Source organism: Erpetoichthys calabaricus, chromosome 8, assembly GCF_900747795.2.
Source record: "Erpetoichthys calabaricus chromosome 8, fErpCal1.3, whole genome shotgun sequence".
Taxonomy (NCBI): domain Eukaryota; kingdom Metazoa; phylum Chordata; class Cladistia; order Polypteriformes; family Polypteridae; genus Erpetoichthys; species Erpetoichthys calabaricus.
The window spans coordinates 124,674,324-124,699,414 of NC_041401.2; the positions used below are offsets into that span (position 1 = coordinate 124,674,324).

Here is a 25,091-nt window from a genome sequence, read left to right on the forward strand (position 1 = left end):
ATTGTACTCCCAATCCAATAACATGCTATCAAGATATTGTTACTGACGCAATACAAGAGATGTGATCCAGTTCATCTACCCATCAGATCATACACAATGAAAACACTTCTAGAACATTTTCTGTACCAACACTGCCCATCCACTTCCATTTGATCATTCATTCCATTGTGATAAAACATCAGTTCTATCAGTTCATTCACACCCCAAATTATAAAATGCACGTTAGCTAATATTGAAACACTTTTCTATTAATTTACCCAGAGTTCTAAAGCATCGTTCAATAAAATAATCTCATTTAATAAGATATTATTTTATTAGAAATTCTAAAGCACATATGATCAAACTATCAGAAGTGAGGACCCCCATTTATCATTCAGTATTTCAATACCTTACCTGCGTGTGTACCAGCTTTGAGCTTCCTGTCTTGACTGCCCTGCAGCAAGGTGCAAAGTGTCACCAGATCTAGTGTCACTCTACCTGCCGTCTCACTTTACCAGCCTCTGAATCATCTACTCCTATCACATCCCAGCCACAGGGTGACATCAGTGATCTGCACAACCCACCACCTAATGGCATCAAACAAATGAACCGCGGACTTTACACATCCCAAGTGACTCTGTGTTCAGGCTCCAAATTATATTTTCTATGCACAAGCTAATATAGCACACAGAATAATCCGGAACAAGAGGTGGTTTAGAAAGTGTAAAATTCCACAACAGGCTACACCTACGTTTAGCTTTTTTCTTGTTTATCTGAAGGCTGCATGTTATCTGCTTAGGCCGGCCCTGCTTGAGCAAATATTTAAAGACTCATTTTACCCCCACAGGTTTATCTGGGCAGGGTCAGTGCCAACATTTGCATGATGGTACCAGAATAATGAACTGGATAACATCAGCTACTTTAAATTGTAAACTGGCTTAGAAAATAGGATGGAAAATGTAATCCATTCCACAAAACATAGTATAATATATTTGCTTTATTCTTATCCACAATAAGCTCCGCAAAAAAACCCAAAACAGGAATATCAAATTCAATGTAATATGGTTTAATATTTGAGAGAAAGAAAAAAAAAAGTTTTTTGCTTTTATGATTAATACGAAAAAAAAAATATTTTCATGGCCATAGCTGACATGTCTATTTTATAGGCATGTCAGATTAATTATAAGATTTTTCACTAACACTCTCCTTCTACAACCCATAACCTTTCTTCCTTTTACACTGGGTTTACTCAAGCCTGCAATGAAGAGAGATCAACCTTGCACTAAGCAGACAAAATGGCTTGCGTGTCCCCCTACTTATTTTGGGCTATAAACTCACAAAGCTGACAAGCAAGAGACCTAGTGAATGACCGGTTACACCTGCCTCTCTGTGCCCCTTCCACACAGAGGCTCAAGGACTACACAGTAAAAGGTTTACACTGGTACTGATTTGAATGTCTCAGCCTTTTCATGCTTTTCCATCTTGCACTACTTATTCCTCTTCTTCCCAATTAGCAGTATCTCTTTCAGTCTCCAGAGACAGACTCTTCTTGATTAATTGTTAATGAGTCAGGGCCAGAGGGGGTGGTGTTAGTGTGGATTGTTAAATGGAAGAGGCTGCAGGTGGGTTAAGGAATAGAGATAATTAGAAGTTCTCCCAAGGGAGCACTTAGAAGATTTAGCCCTGCTAGAAGGTAAGACCTCCCCTCAGATGACCAGAACGTTTTAACTTCTCCTTTGACCCAAATACAAACTTTCCACCATCACCCACCTTGTTTCACATTGTTATTGAATGATACATAACCAGGTTGCATGCTGTCCTGAAAATTGTCTTTACCTGGTTTGTCACTGAATGATAAAGCTCAGCAGCACTCAAAATTTCATCTTGGCCTATAGCCTTGCCAAATGGATCAACAGGTATCCACTCATCCTTTTAAGGTGCATGAAGAATTAATCTTTCATTGAGACAATCTGAAAAATCTCTGTAAATATTTGTATGAAACACCTACAAGTACAGCTCAGTTGCATCAACAATCCATAAACTAAGTACAGTATCTTGGGTACTGGAAACAGGGATCCTACCAGCCAGTATCAAAATGAAGAACAGTCCACATAACCTCTAAGAAATTCACTATCAAAAGAAGCAAGGTTATGGATCTAGGAGCACTTGCATGTCAACAAGAAATCAAATGAAATGTTCACCCACTGCAGTAGCAAAAAAGCAGTAATTCTACAGTCCAGAGCATGAGGACAGAAGTAAATTACCAGACACAAAGATCCATCCAAAAAAAATGGATCTAGGGGATCAGGGCGAAAGCAAATTCTACAACTCACTATCAGACTGTACACATTCCATAAATGTTTTAGCAAAATGACAAGTGCTAAATTAAAACATGGGACCAATATTTATCTGCCAGGTCAACAGAAAGGAAATGCTCACCCATGGTGATATGCAGCTAGAACCCAGTGTTGGAGCAACAAGTTCCTATACACTGCCATGTCTGCAAAATAATCAGCCTCTGGAATTGCTAAGCAGTGAATCCACAACACTTCCAAAAATAAAACGAGCAGAATGAAACTGCTTTGGGCAGAATTTATTGAAAAAGTCTGATACCTCAGTCATTACTGTATTACTTTCTGACACAGTTCTGATTTTATCTGCACAATTCATAGCAGAAGAAATCTCACAATTACAGCAATTAGAAGCACAGCCATCACACAACTTAACTTTCTGTAAATTAGGCAATATGCAGACCTTGGCAGTAATTAATGCACTCATTAGTAATGAATTACAATTCATGCTTTGTTGGACTGCCCAGCTGAGCCAAAGACCCTTGGCTCCAAGTGAAAAGGGAAATTGTTTAACTAAGGAGAGAACAAAGTGATTAGCAAATGGCACTCAATGGATTGCACTGTGTCCCTGCTTCTAATCACTTTGAGGATTTGTGTCATTATTGGTGGATGACTTCCAGAACTTAAGATTTTTCTTGGTCATGGAAAGAAGCAGATGTTCCAAATTTAGATGCGTTGCCCAGTACGTTGCCCATAAAAAACTGGACAATCTAAGCATAAAGTAAACAAAAAATATGAATACAAAACTTTGACATTGGAATAAACTGGGAACTTCAGCTGATGCAGGATATGGCCTGACAACAGTGAGTGCGTGCTGGCACAAAAGAATTTAACAGGTAACCCCGTCCCATTTCTCAACCAAGTTTGCACATATATAGAAACCTGACTCCAGACCTTTGCATAGTAGGATGTTTCCTGTTTGTATTAGTAGCCAAAGCCTGAATTCCAAATAATTTGTTAGTACTAACACTTCTGACCTCTTATGTTTGGAGGACGGCAGTCTCCATCACTCTATAAACTTACCTCATTCTTTATAGTATCACTCTCCACATGCCGTAGATTATTCTTCACCTGTAGGTAGATCTCGGCAGATGGCTGACCGTCAGGTGGGTTTGGAGCAGGATATGTAGGGGGAGGAGGGGGAATGGCAGAAGCTGGAGGAGGAGGGGGAGGAAAGCTAGGCGGGGGAGGAGGGGGTGCTGCACCAGGATTTAATGAAGATTTCTTTTGGCCTCCTGCACCTAGTTCTGGGTTCAACATGTCCATATATGTCTGCATATCAGTAATGGCAGTTTCTGGCATCCCTGTGAAATGTAAACAAATTATATATATATATATATATAAAAAAAAAAAAAAAAAAATCAGTGTATATGTATTTGACAACTCATTATAATAACCTGCAATTGTAAAAGATGCTTTGTGTGCCAACTCATTCCTGGATGTGGAACTCTTTTATGTTAATTTTCTGTTGATTCCTCTCCTAACTTCCAGCACTGAACGAGGCAGTAAAGTGTGCATACAACAGTAAGATATTTCTGATTATCCTTTCTACTATCACAAAGCTTTCCATATTTGGCCCGTATGTCAGCAGGAGGCGATTCTCTGTATAAAGGTCAATCAGTCTGGGCAAAGCTTACTGTTTGTCCAGACTCTCCCTATATAAGGTGAGTTCTGTCATCATATAACTGATTAGACATGTAAGATGCATACACTGAAAAAACGGCATGTCAGATTAAAATAAAAAAATATGTACATCGGTTGCACATAATAAAATTGTTTTTATCAAAAATAATTCAATTATGCTTAATGCACTAAATTATTATATTCTGAAACAACATGATATTTTTATATAAAATTAATGAAACTTTTTCATTCTCTGTTAAATTAATTATGTTATGTTAAATAAACATGGCTCATGTCAATAAAGCAACTCCACGCAGGGAGGACCCGGGAAGCGAACCTGGGTCTCCTTACTGCGAGGCAGCAGCGCTACCCACTGCGCCACCATGCCAGCCTTGATAAACCGTTAAAAGAGAATACAAGAAAAAACGCAACACGGAGTAACGTTAGTCTGCGTGATTAAGTATTTTAAATGAATATCTGAATCTCTCTCATTGTGTATGTGTATGTGTGTTTTTATTTTTTTTTAACTTTTATTTCACTAACCTTTTGCTCTTAACCAGCGACAATAACTCAAACGAACAACCTGTTGCTTCTTTGAAAGACACATGACTTTACCACCAAGTTATCCAACCTCTGCTGATGATAAATCCGCTTGGTGCATACTAATTTCCGGTGAGGACTAAATAGAACTATTCTGACTTCTACCTAAATGACTGAAATTAGTATATTGCACATCCCACAAGATTCAATAAATTAACCATGATCGAGTTATGTTCAAAAATGGAACATAAACAATACATGTAATATAAAGTAAATACATTCTTGTAAATGTAACAACCTGCCATTTCCCTTTTTTTCAGTGTAGGGAGGTGGTCTTGAGTAAGCCATTTGTTGATTTGAGAGGTTCTTGTAGCTATGAAGCACAAAGTTTTGCTTTAGGCTTGGAATGAATCAATGGATCCATCACATAACAGCCATAAATAATTTGTACATTTCGAAGGGCCTACATATTTTGTTATTGGTTCAGAACCAGCTCTTCTCACAGTGTGTTTCATTACAATGCTCCATGATCTCATGATATAATGAAGTAAATAGACAGTCACCATTTAAGAATTTGGATGAAATACTGCAAGAACATGTCCATTAGCTTATCAAACCAACCAATTTATCAAACTAAACAGTCTCCTCCGGTTTATAAAATTCTTTATGATGCTGAATTTGTATCCAAAATTTAATCTAAGTAGCATGTATTATCCTGTTTTTTTCTGTCTTTGAGAAGGCTGATGTGTAAAAGAATAGGTTTAACTTCTACAGCATATCTTTTACTGCCAAGTAGTTTGGTTAGGTGTTTTCACTTGCCCATAATAGTTACATTCAGCCAGAATCAAAATTAGTGTTATGGAGAGGAAAACATTTTTTTTAAATTTGTCAGACATATTTCTGCCACCTTCTTCTCAAAATATTTTTATTTATAAAAAAAACTCAAAATAAGAAGGAAAATAGCAACACATTATATTTAATCAAACAGACACTACTGAAAATTTAAACATAACTTTCCTTGTCAGTTATGTTAAAATTGTTATGCATTGGCTGTACAAGCAGCCATGGCACTCTAAAAGTGTACTTACTGAGAACAGGTAAATGTTGAGAGCATTTACATATTTGTGATAAGAAAAGGGGATAATACAGTAGAACAGGAAAAAAAGAAACAAACTGAAACAAAACAGGGCTAACCACAAGAGTTCCTTCTTAACAGGTATGTAGTTATACTCTTTGCTTATCTTTAAAAATTTGCTCCCATCTCTGCCTTCTCCTCTAGTTCATTTTATTTTACTACCTCTGGTTTAGTCAGTCTTTAGTTTACCTGGTGAGAACTACTCAAGTTTTAATATGTCCTATAATGCTGCCTCATTCCAGATGCTGCTGGTATTATACCAGTGATTATAAAATCTATTTAAGGGGAAAATACACAGAAGTCCAATATCACAATATAAAGCTTGCAGGCAACTCCACTTGAGGATTTCTAGCAAGGAAGCTGCAATGAGGGGGTCCCTAAATAAAAAGCAGAAAGGGCTCCCGGCACACCCCCTTAAGGCAAAGGCTTCTTTTGAATCAACTTCTAAATGATAAAATTATAAAATATAGTAACCCATAAACTGGGATTTAAGTCACTGATAAAATTTATCATAGAGGATTAAAGGTGAAGGCTAATTTCAGTATCCGCAATACACCAGAGAGAAGATAATGGTCATAGAGACACTAATAGAAGAGACAGGAAAAAACATGGTCTCCTATCATCTGCATGATCAATGAGAAGATACATATTTTACAAAGATACAATGAATCAAGGGAGGTGCAAAAAAAATAAAAACTCCTAATAATGAAAATCTACTTTATAAGCAAAACCTGTCAACAATTCAAATGTAGCTTAGATTACAAACAGCTGTATGGCTTGTTTTATTGTCTAAATATACTTTAAGTTGAACTGCTTAAACCAAAGTTTTGGTTGAAAATACAGAATATTGCAGGTGTTAACAAACCAGGGCACTTCATTTCCTGGACCCACTAGAGGGCAGTACTCACCATCCCTCGCTAATACAGGAGTGACTTTAGAAGCCATTTGATTGGACTATGTTGGATCATTAGGGAAATTTAAAGCCACTGAAACAGTTCCTTTATAAATTTCTCAAGACACAATAAAAAGTAACAGAATGGCTGAGATGCTACTTTGCCTAGTAGTAAGCCGGCTTATTTAACAACAAAGAGACAGCCACAGACTGTTGATATTACTAAACATCATTTACTTTGTCAAATAAGCACATTATTTTGAAACTCAATGATGTTTTCATTCTGTGGAAGCAGCCAACAAGGCCCTTGCTCATTTAGTCCATATTGGCATTTTATGTGTTGCTCTTTTTTTATTGGTGTTTCAGATGCTACTTATTGATTTTCTATTTGGCTTCAGATATATGTAGTAAAATAATGAAAATTTCCCCTACTTTCATGCAATGTATTTTTGCACTTGGGTGTTCTACCATGCACATCTCAGTAATGACCCTTGTCTGCTGATCGTCTAATTTCAGGAAACTTCAATTAGAGAGAAGAACCACAAAATGAAAGATATCTTGTGAACAGATTATATCAAACATGAGTGTTGGATATTTTGCATAGTTAAGGTAACCCTTTGGCAAATTTTTTTATACTTTTAACTTTTTTCCTCTGCACTTTAATTCACTGCTAACATGTTTTTTGTTCAGCTTTCTTTGACATTTTTCTATATACTTTGTTGTTACAGATCAAGGTTTCTGAGTCATATTAAAGACCGTCGTTCACTCAAAACAGCAAAAAGTGCCTTCCCTATGTCTGCAGTCAAGTGCACTTGTGACTCCGTTTACCAAAAAGGTTAGTATTTCAAAAAATGAAGCCCATCCAAAAAACTAAGCCAAGTCTTAGTGAAGAAAGTGAACAGGGGACCAACATTTACTTAGTCTTTCCACCATGACTATTTCATTATAACCCATCAGAAGCCTGGCCTATTGTGAAATTTCGTGGAGGATCCCATGTATCTTTGGAAAGAAGGCTTGGGGGAGGAAAAAAAAAACAAACTTAACCTGGTCCTTGGTGCAAGTGGAAAACCTGCACTAACTATTTTTTCCATATGTTGGTCATAAACCAGGGACTTTAATATAAAGGCCAATACAATAATCATCTACGCAGTTTTGTTACAAAATTGTTCACACTTTGTAAAGAATAAAAAAAAAAATTTGCAGATTAAGAAAAATGTGAATTTTGCTATGTGGGTTTTTCTGACATACTAGTAAAATTGACTTAATAGCATCATTGAGTTTAACATCTAATCCTGCAATTATATATATATATATATATATATATATATATATATATATATATATATATATATATATATATATATATATATTACTAGCTGTACCCGGCCAAGCGTTGCTGTGGCTCAGTCTGGTTAAATGGAAAAGAAAGAAATGAGAAAGCGCACGTTTGTAATATGTTTAATTTCACAATGCTTGTGGGTATACAATATTTTTTGTTGTTCCATTGTCTGTGCAGAATGTTAGACTGAATAATATTGTTAAGTTCGTAGACGTCTTTGTTTTTGGCCGCAAGAATAGCTCGTTCACTCAGCCAATCGTGATTCTTATAATTGGTTTGAATATTGGGAAATACTTTTTCAACCAATTCTTCTTTTGACGTTACTAAATTGCAGAAGTTATGAGGCAATGAAATTCGTCGTGAGGTCAGATCAACCGGCACCTTTCCATTCCGAATTTCCAGATTTCTCAAACCCAGTTTGACAGTTTGCATTATTTGATTGTAAATGCCCTTTTGCTGAAGCGTTAGCTTAGGAATATTTGATTGCACATACGACAAAAGATCACCCGTGTTGTAATTTTGTTCACGACGCAATTGTACATCGAATGAAGCAGCAGCAGATCGATTCGGTGATGGAATTCCCAATTGATTGAGAACTTTGTTTGCGATTTCTAAGCACAAATATTCAATCAGTATCAACGCTTAGTTGTAGATTTCTGCTGTGAAATCAATGTTTATATTTTAATTTTACTTGCGTATTCGACGGAAAATATCTTCAGCCATGTGCAATTTATATTTCTCCCATAACTGTGTTGGAGATGAAGGAGAGCAGGCGGTCAATATGATTGCAAACAATGCACGAATTTGATTTGGATGTGACGTGTTGCACGCGTCATTAATGTATACATCCCAGTGTCGGTCGTTCTCCAATAAATTCAGAGCTTGACATGCACTGCGGAAAGTGGCATGTGTAACGCCATTGACAATTCTCAATTGCTGGAAAGACGTTGGACCGGGCACATTTACCAACAGCATGTGAAGAAAGAAGCATTCATCTTGATTGAGATGGACGGTGTACAGTCTGCCTATCGTAGTTTCTTTGAACATGGCAGGTTGTCCGTCGACTCGCTCACCTCGTTTGCATCATTCAAATGATTTTCTACTCACATTCCATGTGTAATACGTAGACACTTTCGAATACAGCAGTGTTTTCGCAAACGCGTCATTTTGACACAACGTGAAGAAAGCAGTTAACGTTGTAGCCGGTGGATTCAGGGCTATTTGTTGCACATTTGCAGCTGTGAAATAAACGCGTTGTCCATTTTCTAGATGTACTGCTAAATGAACAACATCTGGACTTCGTTCATGTATGGGAAATGAAAGAATTCGCCATACAGCTTCATTGCTGCTTATGTATCTTCCAGCCTAATACTATGCGATTTCATCGATATGTATGACCGCATTCCTATCACTTCTTTCTGGTTGCACGCCAAAAACTGCCATGTCGCTGCCTTTATTCACGTACTTACAAATGTATTTGATCGAAACATTGAAATGGAATCGTAAAATATTTAGTATAGCGTGTGTTGCTTTTACGTCCAACAGATGGCGCTGCGTTTTCAAAAAAAGCATGTTTTTACCTGTCACAGGTGTGACATCTATATAATAGGTACATAAAAACATGCGCGTATTCGAATGCAACGTTGTGTCAAAATTTCAAAGCAATCAGTGAAGAACTTTTGGAGATTTAAGGTTTTGAACAAATGAACATTTACATTTTTATTTATATAGATATATATATATATATATCTATATATAATTTTATATATTTTTTATATATATATATATATATATATAGATATATATATATATATATATAAATAAAATAGCTGTGTAAGCCCTTGCTGTAAAAAGCCCGGGCTCCTAGAAACTACTCAAATCTTCAGAAAAAAAATTGAAATGCAGAGTCGGTGGTTTCATTTTGCTCCCCTTTTCTATGAGCGGCTAAGCGAGTTTCTCTCTCGTTTGTCTTTCCTTGGCAGTTTCACTTTGGCGATGGAATGGAGTTGCTTAATTTCAGCTTTATATTATATATATATATATATATATATATATATATATATATATATATATATATATATATATATATATATATATATAGAAAAATGTGGAAGGAAGTGATTTGGGACTGGTTGGAAGCTACTGGCTTACATGTGTAAACTCAGAAAATGACTGTTAAACAAGTGATGATGAGGATGATGATGTGTGTATCATAATGAACCCTGCAGTGGACTGGCACCCCAACCAGTGTTTGTTCCTTTCTTGCACTCCAAGTTCGCTGACTAAGTGGGATTAGGAAGACTGAAAATGTTGATATTATGTTTTTGTTTTAGCGTTCCAGGATTTCTTTTTATATATACTAGGGGGTTGCCCCCGCTCGCTTCGCTTGCCAACCCCCACGGCCTGCGCTATGCGCCAGCCACATCACGTCTTTGCCACTCACGTTCTGAAGAGGGGGCCTGAACGCATCCCAAGGAGACGTGGTTGCTCTTCCGAAACCCCCTCTTAAACAATGATACAATGGGAAACAAATATTTATTTACCTCCTCTTTGCTCGATCAGCTGCTGGATTGCTGTTGCTGCTGCCATGCTGCATGATCTACATCTTGCACAGTACTTTGAACATTTAAAAGCCTATACAGCAGCTGTCCTACTCTTTGTCTTTTATTTCCGGCCCCGGGCATGGTTAAATCTTTTAGCATAAATTATTATAATTTAAATATGGAATAAGAATCCAAAAATCTAACAACATCACATTAAAGTTCGATAAATTCTGAAAATAATGATACCAAACATATATATGTAGGTTTTAAAATAAGCCTGATTTGAAGTGTGACATATATATTATATAATGGTTTATCTTTTTAAGTGCTCACATATATTTATAAAAAATTTATAAAAATACTTAGAAAGACAAACCATTATTAAAGTCCTCAGTCATAATGCAGAATACTTTTTTCCATCCATCTCATTTCTGCCAAACAGTACAGTTCGCACTCACACCACTACACTAACGGACAGCTTTTAGCTTTGAGTCTTAAGGCTACTCAACAGCAGTTCATACTAACAGTCTGAGCATATTTAATATGTGTCTCTTATTTACTTTATCTGATGATTTTATCAGTGTATATACACAGTACATGGTAGCAATGAATTATACTTTGTTATATAAAAGTTCCAATGGAAGAAGACAAAATGGCTCAGGTTCATTGGTTATGATGAGAAATATATTGCAGTTTCCACTGAAAATGCAAGAATACATTTAATTACTGTGCTATGGGTGCGTTGATAGCTGTACTGTTCTAGTAGTACAAGTGTCAATTCTAACAATTCAGTCAACAAGCTTTTTTTGTAACATTTTTATCCAGTTTGGGGTCATGGAAGACTGGTGCCAATGTCAATTGCATTGAGCATAAAATAAGAAACAACCCTGGAACAGCACCAGTCCATAGCAGAATACATAATGTACATACACACACCTCAACTATTTCATACTGAAGCATCTTAGTACAATTATTTTTTACTTACTATCTTACAGGAATGTCTGGTTTTATTAACAACTGGCAAGTGATTAGTACTAACCTGCACCTCTGCTTGCAGTGGGGTTGGCTCCCCTCTTCTCTCCTGTGCTAGACTGGCTTGAGTTGCAGGAATCATAGTTGGACAAAGTGCTGGTGGGCGAACCAATGTCATATCGCATTTGCTGGGCTGTGGACGACATTGTTGTGTTGGGTGAGGACATCCCTGAATCAGGCTGCTTGAACTCCAGGTCAGCAGAGGGGTCTCGAGAAAGTACTCTGTGCTCCACACTCTGTAGCAATGACATTTACAATTAAAATGCAATTTCCATTACTGCTTAGACAGTTCAACACACACAGATTTCTGATTGCAAAAAATAATAAAATTACCTGTCCTATAATAGAAAAGGGGATTCCAACAATGCTATATCATTATCCCTTAATTTCAGATAGAAAGCAAAAAAAAAAAAAAAAACAAACACTACCTACCTTTAAAAAAAAAAATTGCATCAGAAGTAAAAAACAGAATACCTACAATCAAAAGCACAAACATTTTGCCCCTATAAAATTCTCTACAATATGGACTAGCATACAAGATTTCAGCCAACTTTTATACTTGCACACAGAAGAAAAAAATAAAGTATTACAAATAGTCACCTGAGGAGCATCCAGCCTAACAGATGAGTTTTCATGCCTACGTCTTTTGCTTCTGTGTTTCTCAGGCAAACTACTGAAACTGAAAATAACCCATTAGGGCAGCAAACTTGTCTTACATTTCCAGAGCCCATCTTGATCAGGGTGAAAGCTTGTATTCAATTCTGATTCAGTAAGTCGTTGCAATAACTTGATAAGATTATTTTTGTTCTTGAAAGAAAAATCCAGTTCACAGCGAGCATCTTACAGGGAGTCAGGAAATGCATGCATACTGTATAAAAAAAAAAAATACTGCATCCTACGTGTACATTGATCTGCTGGGAAAATTATGATGTAGTACAGCTCCCCATAGAGTTTGAACAATAAAAAACACATCTCTACAGTCTTGAGGCCTGCAATAAGCATCACAACAGCTGTTACACTTACAGAGACTTATTAAATTAAGATCTGCAGCAGGTGGATCAGGAGACTGGAGGTTGGATGTAGTGTGGCAAGGAGCAATTCAGATACCACTGTTAGGATCCTGGTACTCGTCTCAATGACGATGGTTCAAACACATAATGAAACCTTCACACAACGCTCTATATAGACTACCAATTTGGAAAAATGCACCCAATTGTGGTTATAAAAACCCAAAAAGGAAAGAAGGAAAGTCTAATTCTTTCTAGATGATACAATATTAAGTTATTAGAGGTCACAAACATTGTGTTGTACCAGCTAATGCAGTATACAAGTAATAAAAAAATAACATAGCGTAAGAAGACCTCATTTGGAAATGTTTAATATTATGTCTGTTTTATATACTTACAACAACATTGTTTAAATGACATCATAAAACCACTTAATCCACTCTATATAAAAAAATTCCTAAGCCTAAAAGTGCAACGTTTTTACATCACATTTTTTGTCATGCTTTAAATCGGGCTTATTTTAAAACCTACATATATATGTTTGGTATCATTCTTTTCAGAATTTATCGAACTTTAATGTGATATTGTTAGATTTTCAGATTCTTATTCCTTTTTAAAATTATAAACTAAAAAATATCAAGAAGTCACATCCCGCGAGACGGGGGTTTGTGCCAAAAGATTTAACCACGCCCGGGGCCGGAAATAAAAGACAAAGAGTAGGAGAGCTGCTGTACAGGCTTTTAAATGTTCAAAGCATCATGTGAGATGCAGATCACGCAGCACAGCAGCAGCAAGCCAGTAGCTGATCAAGCAAAGAGGAGGCTAAAAAAAAAACAAAAAAACATTTGTTTCCCATTGTATCATCGTTTAAGAGGGGGTTTCGGAGGAGCGTCTGCATATCCTTGGGGCGCGTACAGCCCCCCTCTTCAAAATGCGAGCGGCAGAGACACGAAGTGGCTGGCATGTAGTGATGGCTGGAGGTTACTTTGAAACCTTTCACTTCCAAACTGTCTTAATATTAGTATCTACTTCTTCAATTCTTTGCAAACGAAGCGAGCATGGGGGAACCCCCTAGTATTAGTATAAGCAATATGGTATAGTTGTTGATTGCTGTCAATATTTTAATATGTTGTAACAAAATGTTATATATGACGCCTATCATCCATTTTATATCCTGCATATCTATTCCAGGTACATGGGGACTCAGTATGTATCCTAGCATCAGTGGGTGCAATGCAGAAACCAATCCTGGAACGCTAAAATAAAAACATAATATCAACATTTTCAGTCTTCCTAATCCCATTTAGTCAGCGAACTTGGAGTGCAAGAAAGGAATCAACATTGGATGGGGTGCCAGTCCACTGAAGGGTCCATTCTGATAAAGCAGTAATGATGAGGATGATGGTGATGTGTGTAACAGTCATTTTCTGAATTTACCCATGTAAGCCAGTAACTTCCAACCAGTCCCAAATCACTTCCTTCCACATTTTACTTTATCGCTTCTGATAGCACATCTAGCCCGTCTTCTTTGGCCTTAATGGCTCTCACTCTTCTACCTCCATTTTGGCGCGGCTCTTTACAAAACCTTCCACTGTTTTTCACTTTTCTTGCCCAAAACACCTTAGTATGTTTCTCCTGAACACAACACCTATCACCCTCACACTAAGTCTTTCTTTTAATCTGGCATTTGTTTCTCTCACTCCATAATATTCCCTGCTTCCAGCTGAGCTTTCTCATCTCCATTCTTTACAGCTTTGTCTCATGTTACCCTTTAGTTGTCCCTGTTTCATTCCCATAGAGTATACTACTCCTCACACAATTTTCCTAAAACTTACTCTTCAAAAGGCAGAGTGACTCCTCAACAGCCCATGCATTAGATGAAGTTTCTCTTAACCCTTTACTACACATGTATCTACCTCTTCCGTACCTATTGCTTCTTCACCACAACCAGCACTTTAATCATATCCTGCATTTACTTTGAAACCTTTCACTTCCAAACTGTCTTAATTTTAGTATCTACTTCTTCAATTCCATGTCACTTTTTTTCATCAAAACGAGATCATTGGAATACAATTTACAGTATGTGGTGACCCATCTCCATCACTATCAGGGAAAGTAACAGAACAGATCCCTGGTGCAGCCTCCCCATCACTTCTAAAATGTCACTGTCCTTATCTGCTGTAATGGCTACCATTCATGTGTCTTCATACACTGACATCACTGTAAACACAAACAATTTAACCACTCCTAACCCTGTCAGATGCTTTCTTCTGATCTACAAAAGTCATAAAGCATTTTCTTTTTCTTTGCATGATAATTTTCCTGTAGTTGCCTGACATAAAAGATCACATCTTTTGTTCTGTTTCCAGGCATAAAACCTGGTTGCTCAATATGTATACTGGAATGAACACACTTCTTTTCAAATAATTTGCGCAGTTGTGTCAACTGTTCAACTCTAGTACCGTCTGCTACCGTCACCATTTCCAGCTGAGCTTATTTTTTTTACCATTCTTTATCTATTTAGCATTTTTATGACTTACTCCTTTGAAAACATACAAGTCAGTCCTGCGATTTTCTCACAGTGAACTTCATTATCCCATTCAATTTCCTCATCTGTCTATTTACTATCATATCCCGATGCTCCCATCAGCATTTTTCAAGCAATGGACCCATCTCAAATTTGTTTTGCATTCCTGGAAATGTCTCTTTTTGTTTTCTCAATCTGAAGTTCACGTGCAAACTCCTGTCACTTGATTTTATTGTGCTCTCCAAAGTGCTTTTCTAGCATGTTTTCTTGTAGGATGACCTACCATCTATTGCCTTTGTTTTCTGCCACTCCTTATACCAGCTTCTCTTTTCCTCAATGACTACCACTACCTCAGCATTCTGTCACCATGTTTTCTTCTGTCTAAGCATTCCCTTTTCATACTGTAGACCTGTATGTGTTGCTTTGCTTCACACTTGCCATTCACACCTGGGGCCTCACGTATAAACGGTGCATACGAACAAAAATGTCGCGTACGCCCGTTTCCATGCTCACTTCATGATGTATAAAGACTAAACTTTGCGTAAAGCCATGTACATTTTCATGGCAGCTTCACACCGTGCATATGCAAGTTTTTGCTCAGTTTTGCAAATGGGTGGCACCCAGCTTCAAAGCAGAGCTACTGATTCTGTGTGGTGTCCCTTTTTTTAGATTTGCATTCATGATGCAAGATTTAACAGATACACCAAGATTAATTGCATATTGCTTACAAATTTAATTTACTTGATTGCAATCATCAGGTAACAAAGTAATGAGCATGGAATGGCCAGACTAGTCCAACTACATTGGCTGTTTTAGCGTTGTTAGAAGACATCACAAATGGAAAAATTAAAAGTATTTATAGATGATAAGGACTGGCATCTAAGTCAATTTCGACTTCCAAGAGCTCTTATCTTGGAGCTGGTGCCAGTCTTTACAAAGGCAGACTTTGAGGAATTGTGCTCTACCTGCTCCTTTGCAAATTCTGTCCACGCTCAATTTTTTTAGCCACAGGAGCATTTCAAGATGAACTAGCTGACCGATCTGATACTTCACAGTCATCACTGAGTCGCGCCATGCCAGCTGTATGGGATGGTATTATCTGCTTGTAAACCAGATATATAAGATTTCCTTAAACTGTGGTTGAATTGCAAACATCAAAGCACAATTTTCAGCAATGTCCGGGTTACCATATATAATAGAAGCAGTCAACTGCACATGCATTGCTATGGCAATGGGACTAGACAAATCACCAAAAAGAATGAGCTGGCATTGCATCATCTATAGCTGAACAGCCTATAAAAATGGCAGCGCCACACAGTCGCAGAGTGCCTTTTTCAACTAGTGCAGCAAAAGGCAAGCAGTCCTTTTAAAGGACAGGCAGCCACCTCAAACAGTCATATAAAGAGCAGAGAATCTATTCGTTGTGGTGCTTGGTTCCGACGCTACAGTATAAAGGCACTTTCAGGGAATGAATTTGCTTATGTAAATAGAAACCATTTTCACTATATTAATGTGCTGCTCTATATTCCACAGAAAACGTGTCACATTATACAGCATGCTACATGCTTCACAAAGTGGCACACAATCGTGGCTTGCCCCTTACCTGAAGAGATGCGGTATGTTAAACCTGACCCACCAAATGATCAGTCAAATCGGACAGCGTTACAACTTCGTTTGAATGTAATTAGCAAAATGTAAAAACAGGGAATGAGATGCAGCATTTATTTTTTAACCAATTCATTTAATTTGTGGTCAGTATCACATAGTACAGCCCTTATATTCCTTAGTTCATTGGCTACATCTCTTATAGCATCCAATATTGCATTTTGTGACTCTAGAACAGCGTCCGTCAGCACACAGCCAGATGGTCGCCCAACGGTTTCTGAGGCAAAGGTGTGTGAGCAGTCAGCGCCCGAAGATGTGCTGGGCAATAGCAGCACCATCACCACCTGGAGTCACATACTTGGCATGGGGGGTCACTTTTGTAATAATTGTCTGAAACAGAATAAACAGACAGTGGGCTACGACTTGCATTTTCACGTCGACTTTGATATCGGACCACGTCTTTTTTATTTCAGGCACTTTGCATCTTTCTGAACTTGAACTTTCGAGTGTCTCTGCCATGCTGTATCACTCAATGACTTCTTTTTGTTGTTTATATCACTGCTTAAGCCAACAAATTGTATGTTTTTCCTTGCCTCCACTTCACGTTCACTGAAACTCTTCTCTTTACCACGTGCTTTTGCCATTATTTTTAACAAAACACTGAATGGAAGGGGCTATTCATATTGATTTGCATATTCAAATATGTAAAATTCGGGAGTAAGCAAAGTTGCAGAATGCATTTTACATTACATTAGAAAATTTTTATTATTAATAAAACTTTTGTATTTTCTCACTCTAACCAGCATTACTTTTGTTTAGCAACAATAATTGATACGGCAGTAGAAATAACTGCCTCTCTTGACATTTATTGAACAGAATGCTAAATAACTGTAGCAGAATACATGCGACTTGCTATAAAGTGATGCTTACCATATTCTCCACTGTGCGCAGATACTTGGCACACTGGGAGTGTCCATTATATTCTGCTAGGTCAGCAGCAGAATAACCATCATGATCTTTGATTCCAAGGTCCACTCCGTTCACCACTAATATCTGACAACACTAAGATAAAATTAGAGAAATTAATTAAAAACAAATATGTTTGCTTATATATATATATATATATATATATATATATATATATATATATATATATATATATTTGTTACTGACATACTGTAAATGTATACTCAGTTGTACTGATGAACTGTGTGCTATGGCAGCCACTGGATAAAATAGTTGTACAGTTTTAAGATGGGAAATCCCCACATTTGTAAAAGTACAGAATATGCAAGGATTAAAATTAATACAAAAGCTCACACCAATGTGGAAATCAGTACTATCTTTAATTGAAGGCTTTATTAACTAATACTGAAATTAAATTATCTTCTTAAAAAATAGAACTTCCTAAATTGACCAATTAATAGACATTATTAATACGTAAAATGTCATTTTTCCAAAAATAAAAACAGAAAGATTGGTGAAAAAAATGAAAGACAAACTTGTACAAATATAAAAAAAAATATTAGCTGACTAAATAAGGAAATCTCAATTTGAATTGCTTTCTGTTCTTCATTTTAGATCAGATTCCTGAGCAAAATTGACTTCATTTCTGATCTAGACATCCTCTTTAAGATGTCTTCCTATACACACAGTTGTGTTATCTGTTTGGACTCTCCTGACTTTTGGTCTTGTCCTTTACAAATTAGATGGATTTTATAGCAGTGTTAATTGGTGTATTGTAATTCTTATATAATGTATTGGTTAGCACATGGTAGCTGCCACTGCCTTTGTTTATAAAATGGTGAGTATTTTTATAGATTGTATTTCTAAGCAAACAGAATGAAACAGGCCATAAATACACATTTATTTAAAACATCTACAGAGGCAAGGAAACAATTTTTCCATACTTTAAGAAATAAGTCAAAGAGGTAATCAAACAACACAAAGTAAAATTTTTACTACCATGCTAGTATTGTATCACATGATCACTTTCCTAAGCTTTAGGTGCACTTGTAGCAAATCAGTAATACTATTTAATCATTTCCCTCAGTGCCTCTGCACAAGTCAAAACAAACATAAAAAATAAAAAATCACTTCATATCTACACCTTGCCCATCAAATCCAATCTAGTGTTAAAAAAAATAGCATTCCAAACATGCTATGTATGCCCATTCTGTATAGAGATTTTGACTTTAGTGGGCGGCACGGTGGCGCAGTGGTAGCGCTGCTGAATCGCAGTTAGGAGACCCGGGTTCGCTTCCCAGGTCCTCCCTGCGTGGAGTTTGCATGTTCTCCCCGTGTCTGCGTGAGTTTCCTCCAGGCGCTCCGGTTTCCTCCCACAGTCCAAAGACATGCAGGTTAGGTGGATTGGCGATTCTAAATTGGCCCTAGTGTGTGCTTGGTGTGGGGGTGTGTTTGTGTGTGTCCTGCGGTGGGTTGGCACCCTGCCCGAGATTGGTTCCTGCCTTGTGCCCTGTGTTGGCTGGGATTGGCTCCAGCAGACCCCTGTGACCCTGTGTTCGGATTCAGCGGGTTGGAAAATGGATGGATGGATTGATTTTGACTTTAGAAGCTTTTCAGTTCAAACTGAGAAAAGGCAAGTGAGGATGTTCTGGTTTCAGACAGTCTAGTTAATTTCCCAGTTCCCAGAATCTTGCTGACTGCACTTTGCTACATGCCACTTCGCAGGCAAGTCTCAGTTGCTGACATGTATGAGGCAGTCTTTATTTATCTACTGTCGATCCGCTCTCTCTACATGTGTTGTGGTTTCCACTGAAAGTTACCCATTCTGTGATCTTTAGTAATCAAGTTCTTTTAAATCAAGTGTGATTCAATTTAAAAATACTCAACCAAGCCCATGTAAACATTGTCCATTGATTTCCAGGGCATAAGATTTGCCATGATATTGTAGAAGAAATATGAAATTCCTCAAACACCATATAAATTGATGAAAACCTAGGAAGAATCTACTGGCTTTCCTTGAGTGCAGTCTGGTAATAAAATAAATATAAGGAAAAGTAAAGAAAAAGACAAGGATTCTTGCCCCTCTACGATGCGTAATTTTCACACTGTACTATTAGCTTAGATTACCTGCATTTCCTTAGTTAGTACAGATGGCACAAGGCAGCTGTATGCAAAAGCAAACATGTGCAGCTCAAATGTACTGTCATAATCTTCACAATCTTATTATAATCCATTTTAAACAATCTGATTAGGTAAATGCAACCTACTTTAATCTTCACTGAAAAAAAAAATCAGTTTTGTGCTCTAAGCCCAGCACCAATCTAACTGTTTTATGATCCAAAACAATTCCACTTATCTTGACTGACAGATAATGGACACCACAGAAATGAGGAACTGGAGGCCTTCAAGCCTATGAATAGAGAAGGCAGCAAGTTGGGCAAGGTTATTCTCTTGGCATAAGAATCTAAATCAAAATAATAATAAAAAAAAAAAACTAAAATACAATCTAATCCAAAATTCTAATGTTTGCTAAAATGCCAGCTCCATGGAAGGGAAAAATAAATTTCCAAATAGCTTTATGTTCATCTACATAATGTGAAAGTTTGCTTAATAAGCACATAAATCCCAGACAATACACTCTGGAGGGAAGTGGTCATCCTTGACATACCATATATATTTTTTTGTTTACAAAAAAATCAGAGTACATAAAAAAGAAATGAACTTAAAAATATTTTAAAAATAAAATACTTACTTCAAGTTCACCATTTTCAGCAGCGTCATGGAGTGGTGTGCCCCCCCAATTGTCCCTTGAAATTTCTCCACCATGAAGGAGGAGCCAGCTGAGGACTTTTGCATGGCCTCGACTGGCAGCAAAATGCATAGCACTGGCACCATCATCATCTGGGTCAGACAGACTAATATCTGTGAAACTCATCTGAAAGTGTAATGAAAAAAATGTATCACTATAATGTTATTCTTGTGAAAGACCGACATCATCATCAACATGCTTTACATATGAAATGTACCATCTGTAGAATAAATTCAAGCATAAAAATCACATATGGTTCCAGTTACCCACACAGTGCCAACCAACTTACCAGCCATACAATGATTGTGTTGTGACCCATTTGGGCGGCTGCATGGAGAGGTGTCATCCCATCATTGGCTCTTATATGTGGCCCCGCACCACGGTCCTTCACCAGGTATTGGACAACCTCAAGGTGACCTTCCTGACAGGCCAGATACAGGGGAGTGGCACCATTTTTTGTTTGGGCATTGATCACACTCAAAAAAAAAAAACAGCAAGAATTAATTATTAAAAACACAAAATGCCAACAAGAATAAGTAAAAATACAAATCAGAAAAAAAAATCTGTGTCCATTAATTACAAATAAGTAAAATCTCACAATACTTACTGCAAAATTAATGTCAAGAATTAGAGAGCTATCTTTTATCTACTTCTCGTTGTCCCCTGAAACTTCAAAACTCAAAACAGAAATTAAATACATTTGTGCATCTGCTTCAGTTCTCAATTCTATAACAACATGATGGAGGGATATTTCGTAATCCACTCCTGGTCATATTGACCCCTAACACGCTAGTGAAAAAGGAGAGTTGTTGATGCATTATATGCTCAGAAAATTAAATAAACCAAAACTGTTAATGATTTTGAATTCTATGAGCAAACCAATTTATTTTTATGTAGATCTTGGCATCCTCAAATAAACGTCTGAATGACCCAAATTTGACGACCTTACATCAATATTCAGAACCCATTTATTCTAATTATGGGATATGGGGAAGATCAGACAGAACACACATACCAACCCATCTTGGGGTGCCAGACCACTGCAAGGTAAACTTATGCACACACTCAATGATTATTATGGGCCAAACTTAACTTGCCAATCAATTTAACCAGAACATATTTGGGAGATGAAAGAAAACTTGGGGCGGCACAGTGGCGCAGTGGGTAGCGCTGCTGCCTTGCAGTTGGGAGACCTGGGGACCTGGGTTCGCTTCCCGGGTCCTCCCTGCATGGAGTTTGCATGTTCTCCCCGTGTCTGCGTGGGTTTCCTCCGGGCGCTCCGGTTTCCTCCCACAGTCCAAAGACATGCAGGTTAGGTGGATTGGCGATTATAAATTGGGCGTAGTGTGTGCTTGGTGTGTTTGTGTGTGTCCTGCGGTGGGATGGCACTCTGCCCGGGATTGGTTCTTGCCTTGTGCCCTGTGTTGGCTGGGATTGGCTCCAGCAGACCCCCGTGACGATGGATGGAAGAAAACTTGACTATTTGTATGTAGAAAAAAAAATCTACAGAAACATGGGGAGAACATGCATTCTTTACATTCACTGTGCCTGAACTTGGAAATAAACACTTGAAGATGTGACACCACAGCATTAGCTATACCAAAAACACAATTGGTTCGTTTTTCACCAGTAATAAGAAAGCTCCCCCTAAGAAGAGTTCAGTGATATCAAAAATATCAAAATGTAAATTTCCCATTGTGCCACAGTAAAGAAACAAAATAAAGAAAAACTCCTTAGGCTGGCTAGGTTTACCTATTCAGGTTAAACATTCTAAATCTATTCGATGGCTGCAAAATTTGCCCACCCCTCAAGCACCATAAAATCACTACACTTCTCACCCTTCACTTCTCTCCTTGCCTTTCCTCATCCTTATTTGTGAGCACTTGTCTCGGCTCACCTACCAACTCTAGACTCATTTTGACTCATTTTTTGGCAGTAAGAAGGCTTGAAACTTCATTTCCAAGGTTGGGGTTAAGTCTTCTCTGACTACTGGGCATCTCCCTGAGCTCTGACGTAATGAATAATGGGTTATGCCTACAAATAAATGAAAGACTCTGAAGCTTAAAGAATATCCCTGGTTAGGACATCTGGTAATAATTCTTTGTTTTTCTGACAACACTTTTTTTTTTAATATATAAGAAATTCTTCCAGATAAAATCCTACAAATCCAGTTTCAGTGTTCTTTCCTCGGACACCCATTAAATAAAATAAATTAACCAGTGACACAATCTTTCATGGAAAGACATTGTTTGTCACAGCTAATCTGCCTGCATCCCAAATGGGAACTTTCTGCTGCCACCTATTGGCCTGGAGTAGTTTACAATAGATTTGAGTCTTCCAGGCTAAAGTTTTAGTTACAGTAGAGCCCCCAGACAGCTCCTTCATATAGACATTGGGATGAACAGAGACTCTAGATTGTGGTGGTGATGGTTTTTGCTGTCTTTGTCAATTTTTTGCTGTCTTTGTCAACACACTAACAGGTCCTCCCTGAGGCAATAAATAAATTGCAACATGATGAATGTCCCTCTTTGCTTCCAAAAAGTTTTTCTACTAAGTAAATAAGACTAATATTAAAATTTAAAAACAAAATTTTTGGTTTAATAAAAATAACAGCTACCTTTAAATTAATCTTTCAAAAAAGCTTATGAAAGAACAACTAAATTCTCAGCCACTAATTTCAGGATATTCATAAGGTTTGTAACAATTTTAGCATTTAATTTACCTGGTAATAAAGAAAAAAATATTTAACAATACAGTAAACATTAGAAAGGAAAAAAAAACACTTAATAAAACAACAAAAAAGTGATGTTAAATATTTCAGGCAGGAAGAAGGATAAATGCAATGTGCTGTCATCAATAGGCAGGTAAGCTGTCTGAATAATTCATGAATGTAACTGGAGTGTTCCTCCTCCAGACAGGGAGAACAGCCCGTTTCAAGTCCTAATATCCTTCTTTGACCGAGTCACTAAACCAAATATTCATTACATGATAAACCAGAGTAATCAGGAAGATTTAACTGTGTACTTAAATAATACAATTTCAGGTAAAGACATGAAGGAGATATATAGCCTCCAACCTTTAACACAGATTCTTTACAAAGGACACATGTACTTTAAAATGATAATCAAATGAGTATAAAAAACAAGATAACCAAGGAATAGAAAATTTAAAAAAATTTCAAATTATGAGACGCACCATTTTAGTTAAAGTTGTTATGTAGCTGCCTTCCAATAGCTTTTAATATATTTTAGTATCAGAAATAACATTGTAGTCCTAGTTTTAGCCAACAGGGTTAAAGTTAAAGGATAAGTTTGGTATTTTTCTAAGTCAAAGTTATTTCTTCACAAACATCGTATGCATGCATTTGACACACACAATTTTGTTCTAAATCTAAGCATTTTCTATACATTTTAAAATATATCTTACCCGCATTGGTGCTTTACAAAAGAGGTTGTGGAGCCACAGCGCTGGGAGAAAATAAAAGCATAACAACCTACAAAATACTTGACAACAGTTTTGGCTTAAAAAACTGAGTATTGATCTGTGTCTTGCTATTGTTAAATAATTTACACAGGTCATTTTTGAACCAAAAAAAAAAAAACTATTTTATTTGTGCATGCCACCTCAATGCTTGTAATCTTCTGCAATAACCTTTCACCCACCAACCCCCACTTCCCCAAACACATTATTTCTTCTGGATAGACAAAAATCACAGTAAACTGTTTGTGCCACTTGTTTGGTTTTGTTTTGATTTACTTACTCACACAAGCAAGTAGAAAATGTATCCTTACCTTGAGAACAACAGTACTAGGAATACACAATAAAATAATTACTGTATATTCAAAGCCTTTTGTTGTCACAAATGTTTGTCAGAAACACAGAATGTATGTTTTATTGAAATTCAAAGAGGTTGTGCTCTTCACATTTTTATGCTTTTATTTTCTACTGGTTCTTAATGCTCCATTGTAAAGTGCCAGTGCGGGCAAGGTATTTTTTTTATTTATAGAAAACCCTCGACTTTAGAACACGTAATTATTCATAGCAAATGCATATACAGTATATCATATTTGTGATGAAATAACTTGGACTTGAAAATACCAAACATATCCTTTACATTGTTCCCACTAGGTTTATAATAATAGAAGCACCGTCTAAGTTAGATAAAGGGTAATGAATGTTCAAATTTTTAGTGTGGAATTAGCAGTTATCCTTTTTTTTTACTTAAAAATAATTTCAACCAACTACTTCTGCATACATGGACATCTTCCAATAAAAATAATCAGCACATTAATTTAGAATCTTACTCCTAAGGCTTCAACTCAGATGCTTCTTCACATAGTACTGAACTTCCCCTGCCAAGTGCATTGGATAGATTTGGACAAGACTGGAGACTGAACTACAGAAGAGGCTATACAATGACAATTTCATCTAAAGTTGACAGAATGAACAACATTTTAAATTAGAAAAACGAAAAGCAAAGTCTGCAAATAAAATCAATTGTGTTGCACTTCTGAATGCTAAGCATAAATTGAAGGAACAGAGACTAAAGACAAAGCAACTATATCTGCTGATGGGCTTCCTTTTGAAGGTAACAAGGCAGCTGTAAGTCAAATGACACACTAATCTCAGATTTTATGTGGATAACAGAATGCCTGTTTAATGGCATAATTAGTTTTAGGACACATTATAGCATGTACTGTAATTATTATACAGAGCTTACCTTCTTTCTCCAATTAGAGAAGA

The 25,091-nt window shown here is 36.9% G+C and overlaps 1 protein-coding gene across 5 annotated transcripts in view; it reads right to left on the bottom strand.

Annotated features, from left to right (window-relative positions):
• espn (espin) overlaps positions 1–25,091 on the bottom strand; it is a 142,295-nt gene that overhangs the window by 67,077 nt on the left and 50,127 nt on the right. For all 5 annotated transcript variants that reach the window (XR_007935644.1, XR_007935641.1, XR_007935642.1 and 2 more), the window contains exons 3-7: positions 20,638–20,824; positions 20,292–20,474; positions 17,504–17,635; positions 11,442–11,670; positions 3,354–3,634 (exon numbers count right to left, since the gene is read on the bottom strand). Coding sequence is in view for 1 of the 5 variants with exons in the window: in XM_051930880.1 (XP_051786840.1) it covers positions 3,354–3,634; positions 11,442–11,670; positions 17,504–17,635; positions 20,292–20,474; positions 20,638–20,824 (1,012 nt within the window). In the remaining 4 variants the exon portion in view is untranslated. The remainder of the gene's footprint in view (positions 1–3,353; positions 3,635–11,441; positions 11,671–17,503; positions 17,636–20,291; positions 20,475–20,637; positions 20,825–25,091) is intronic.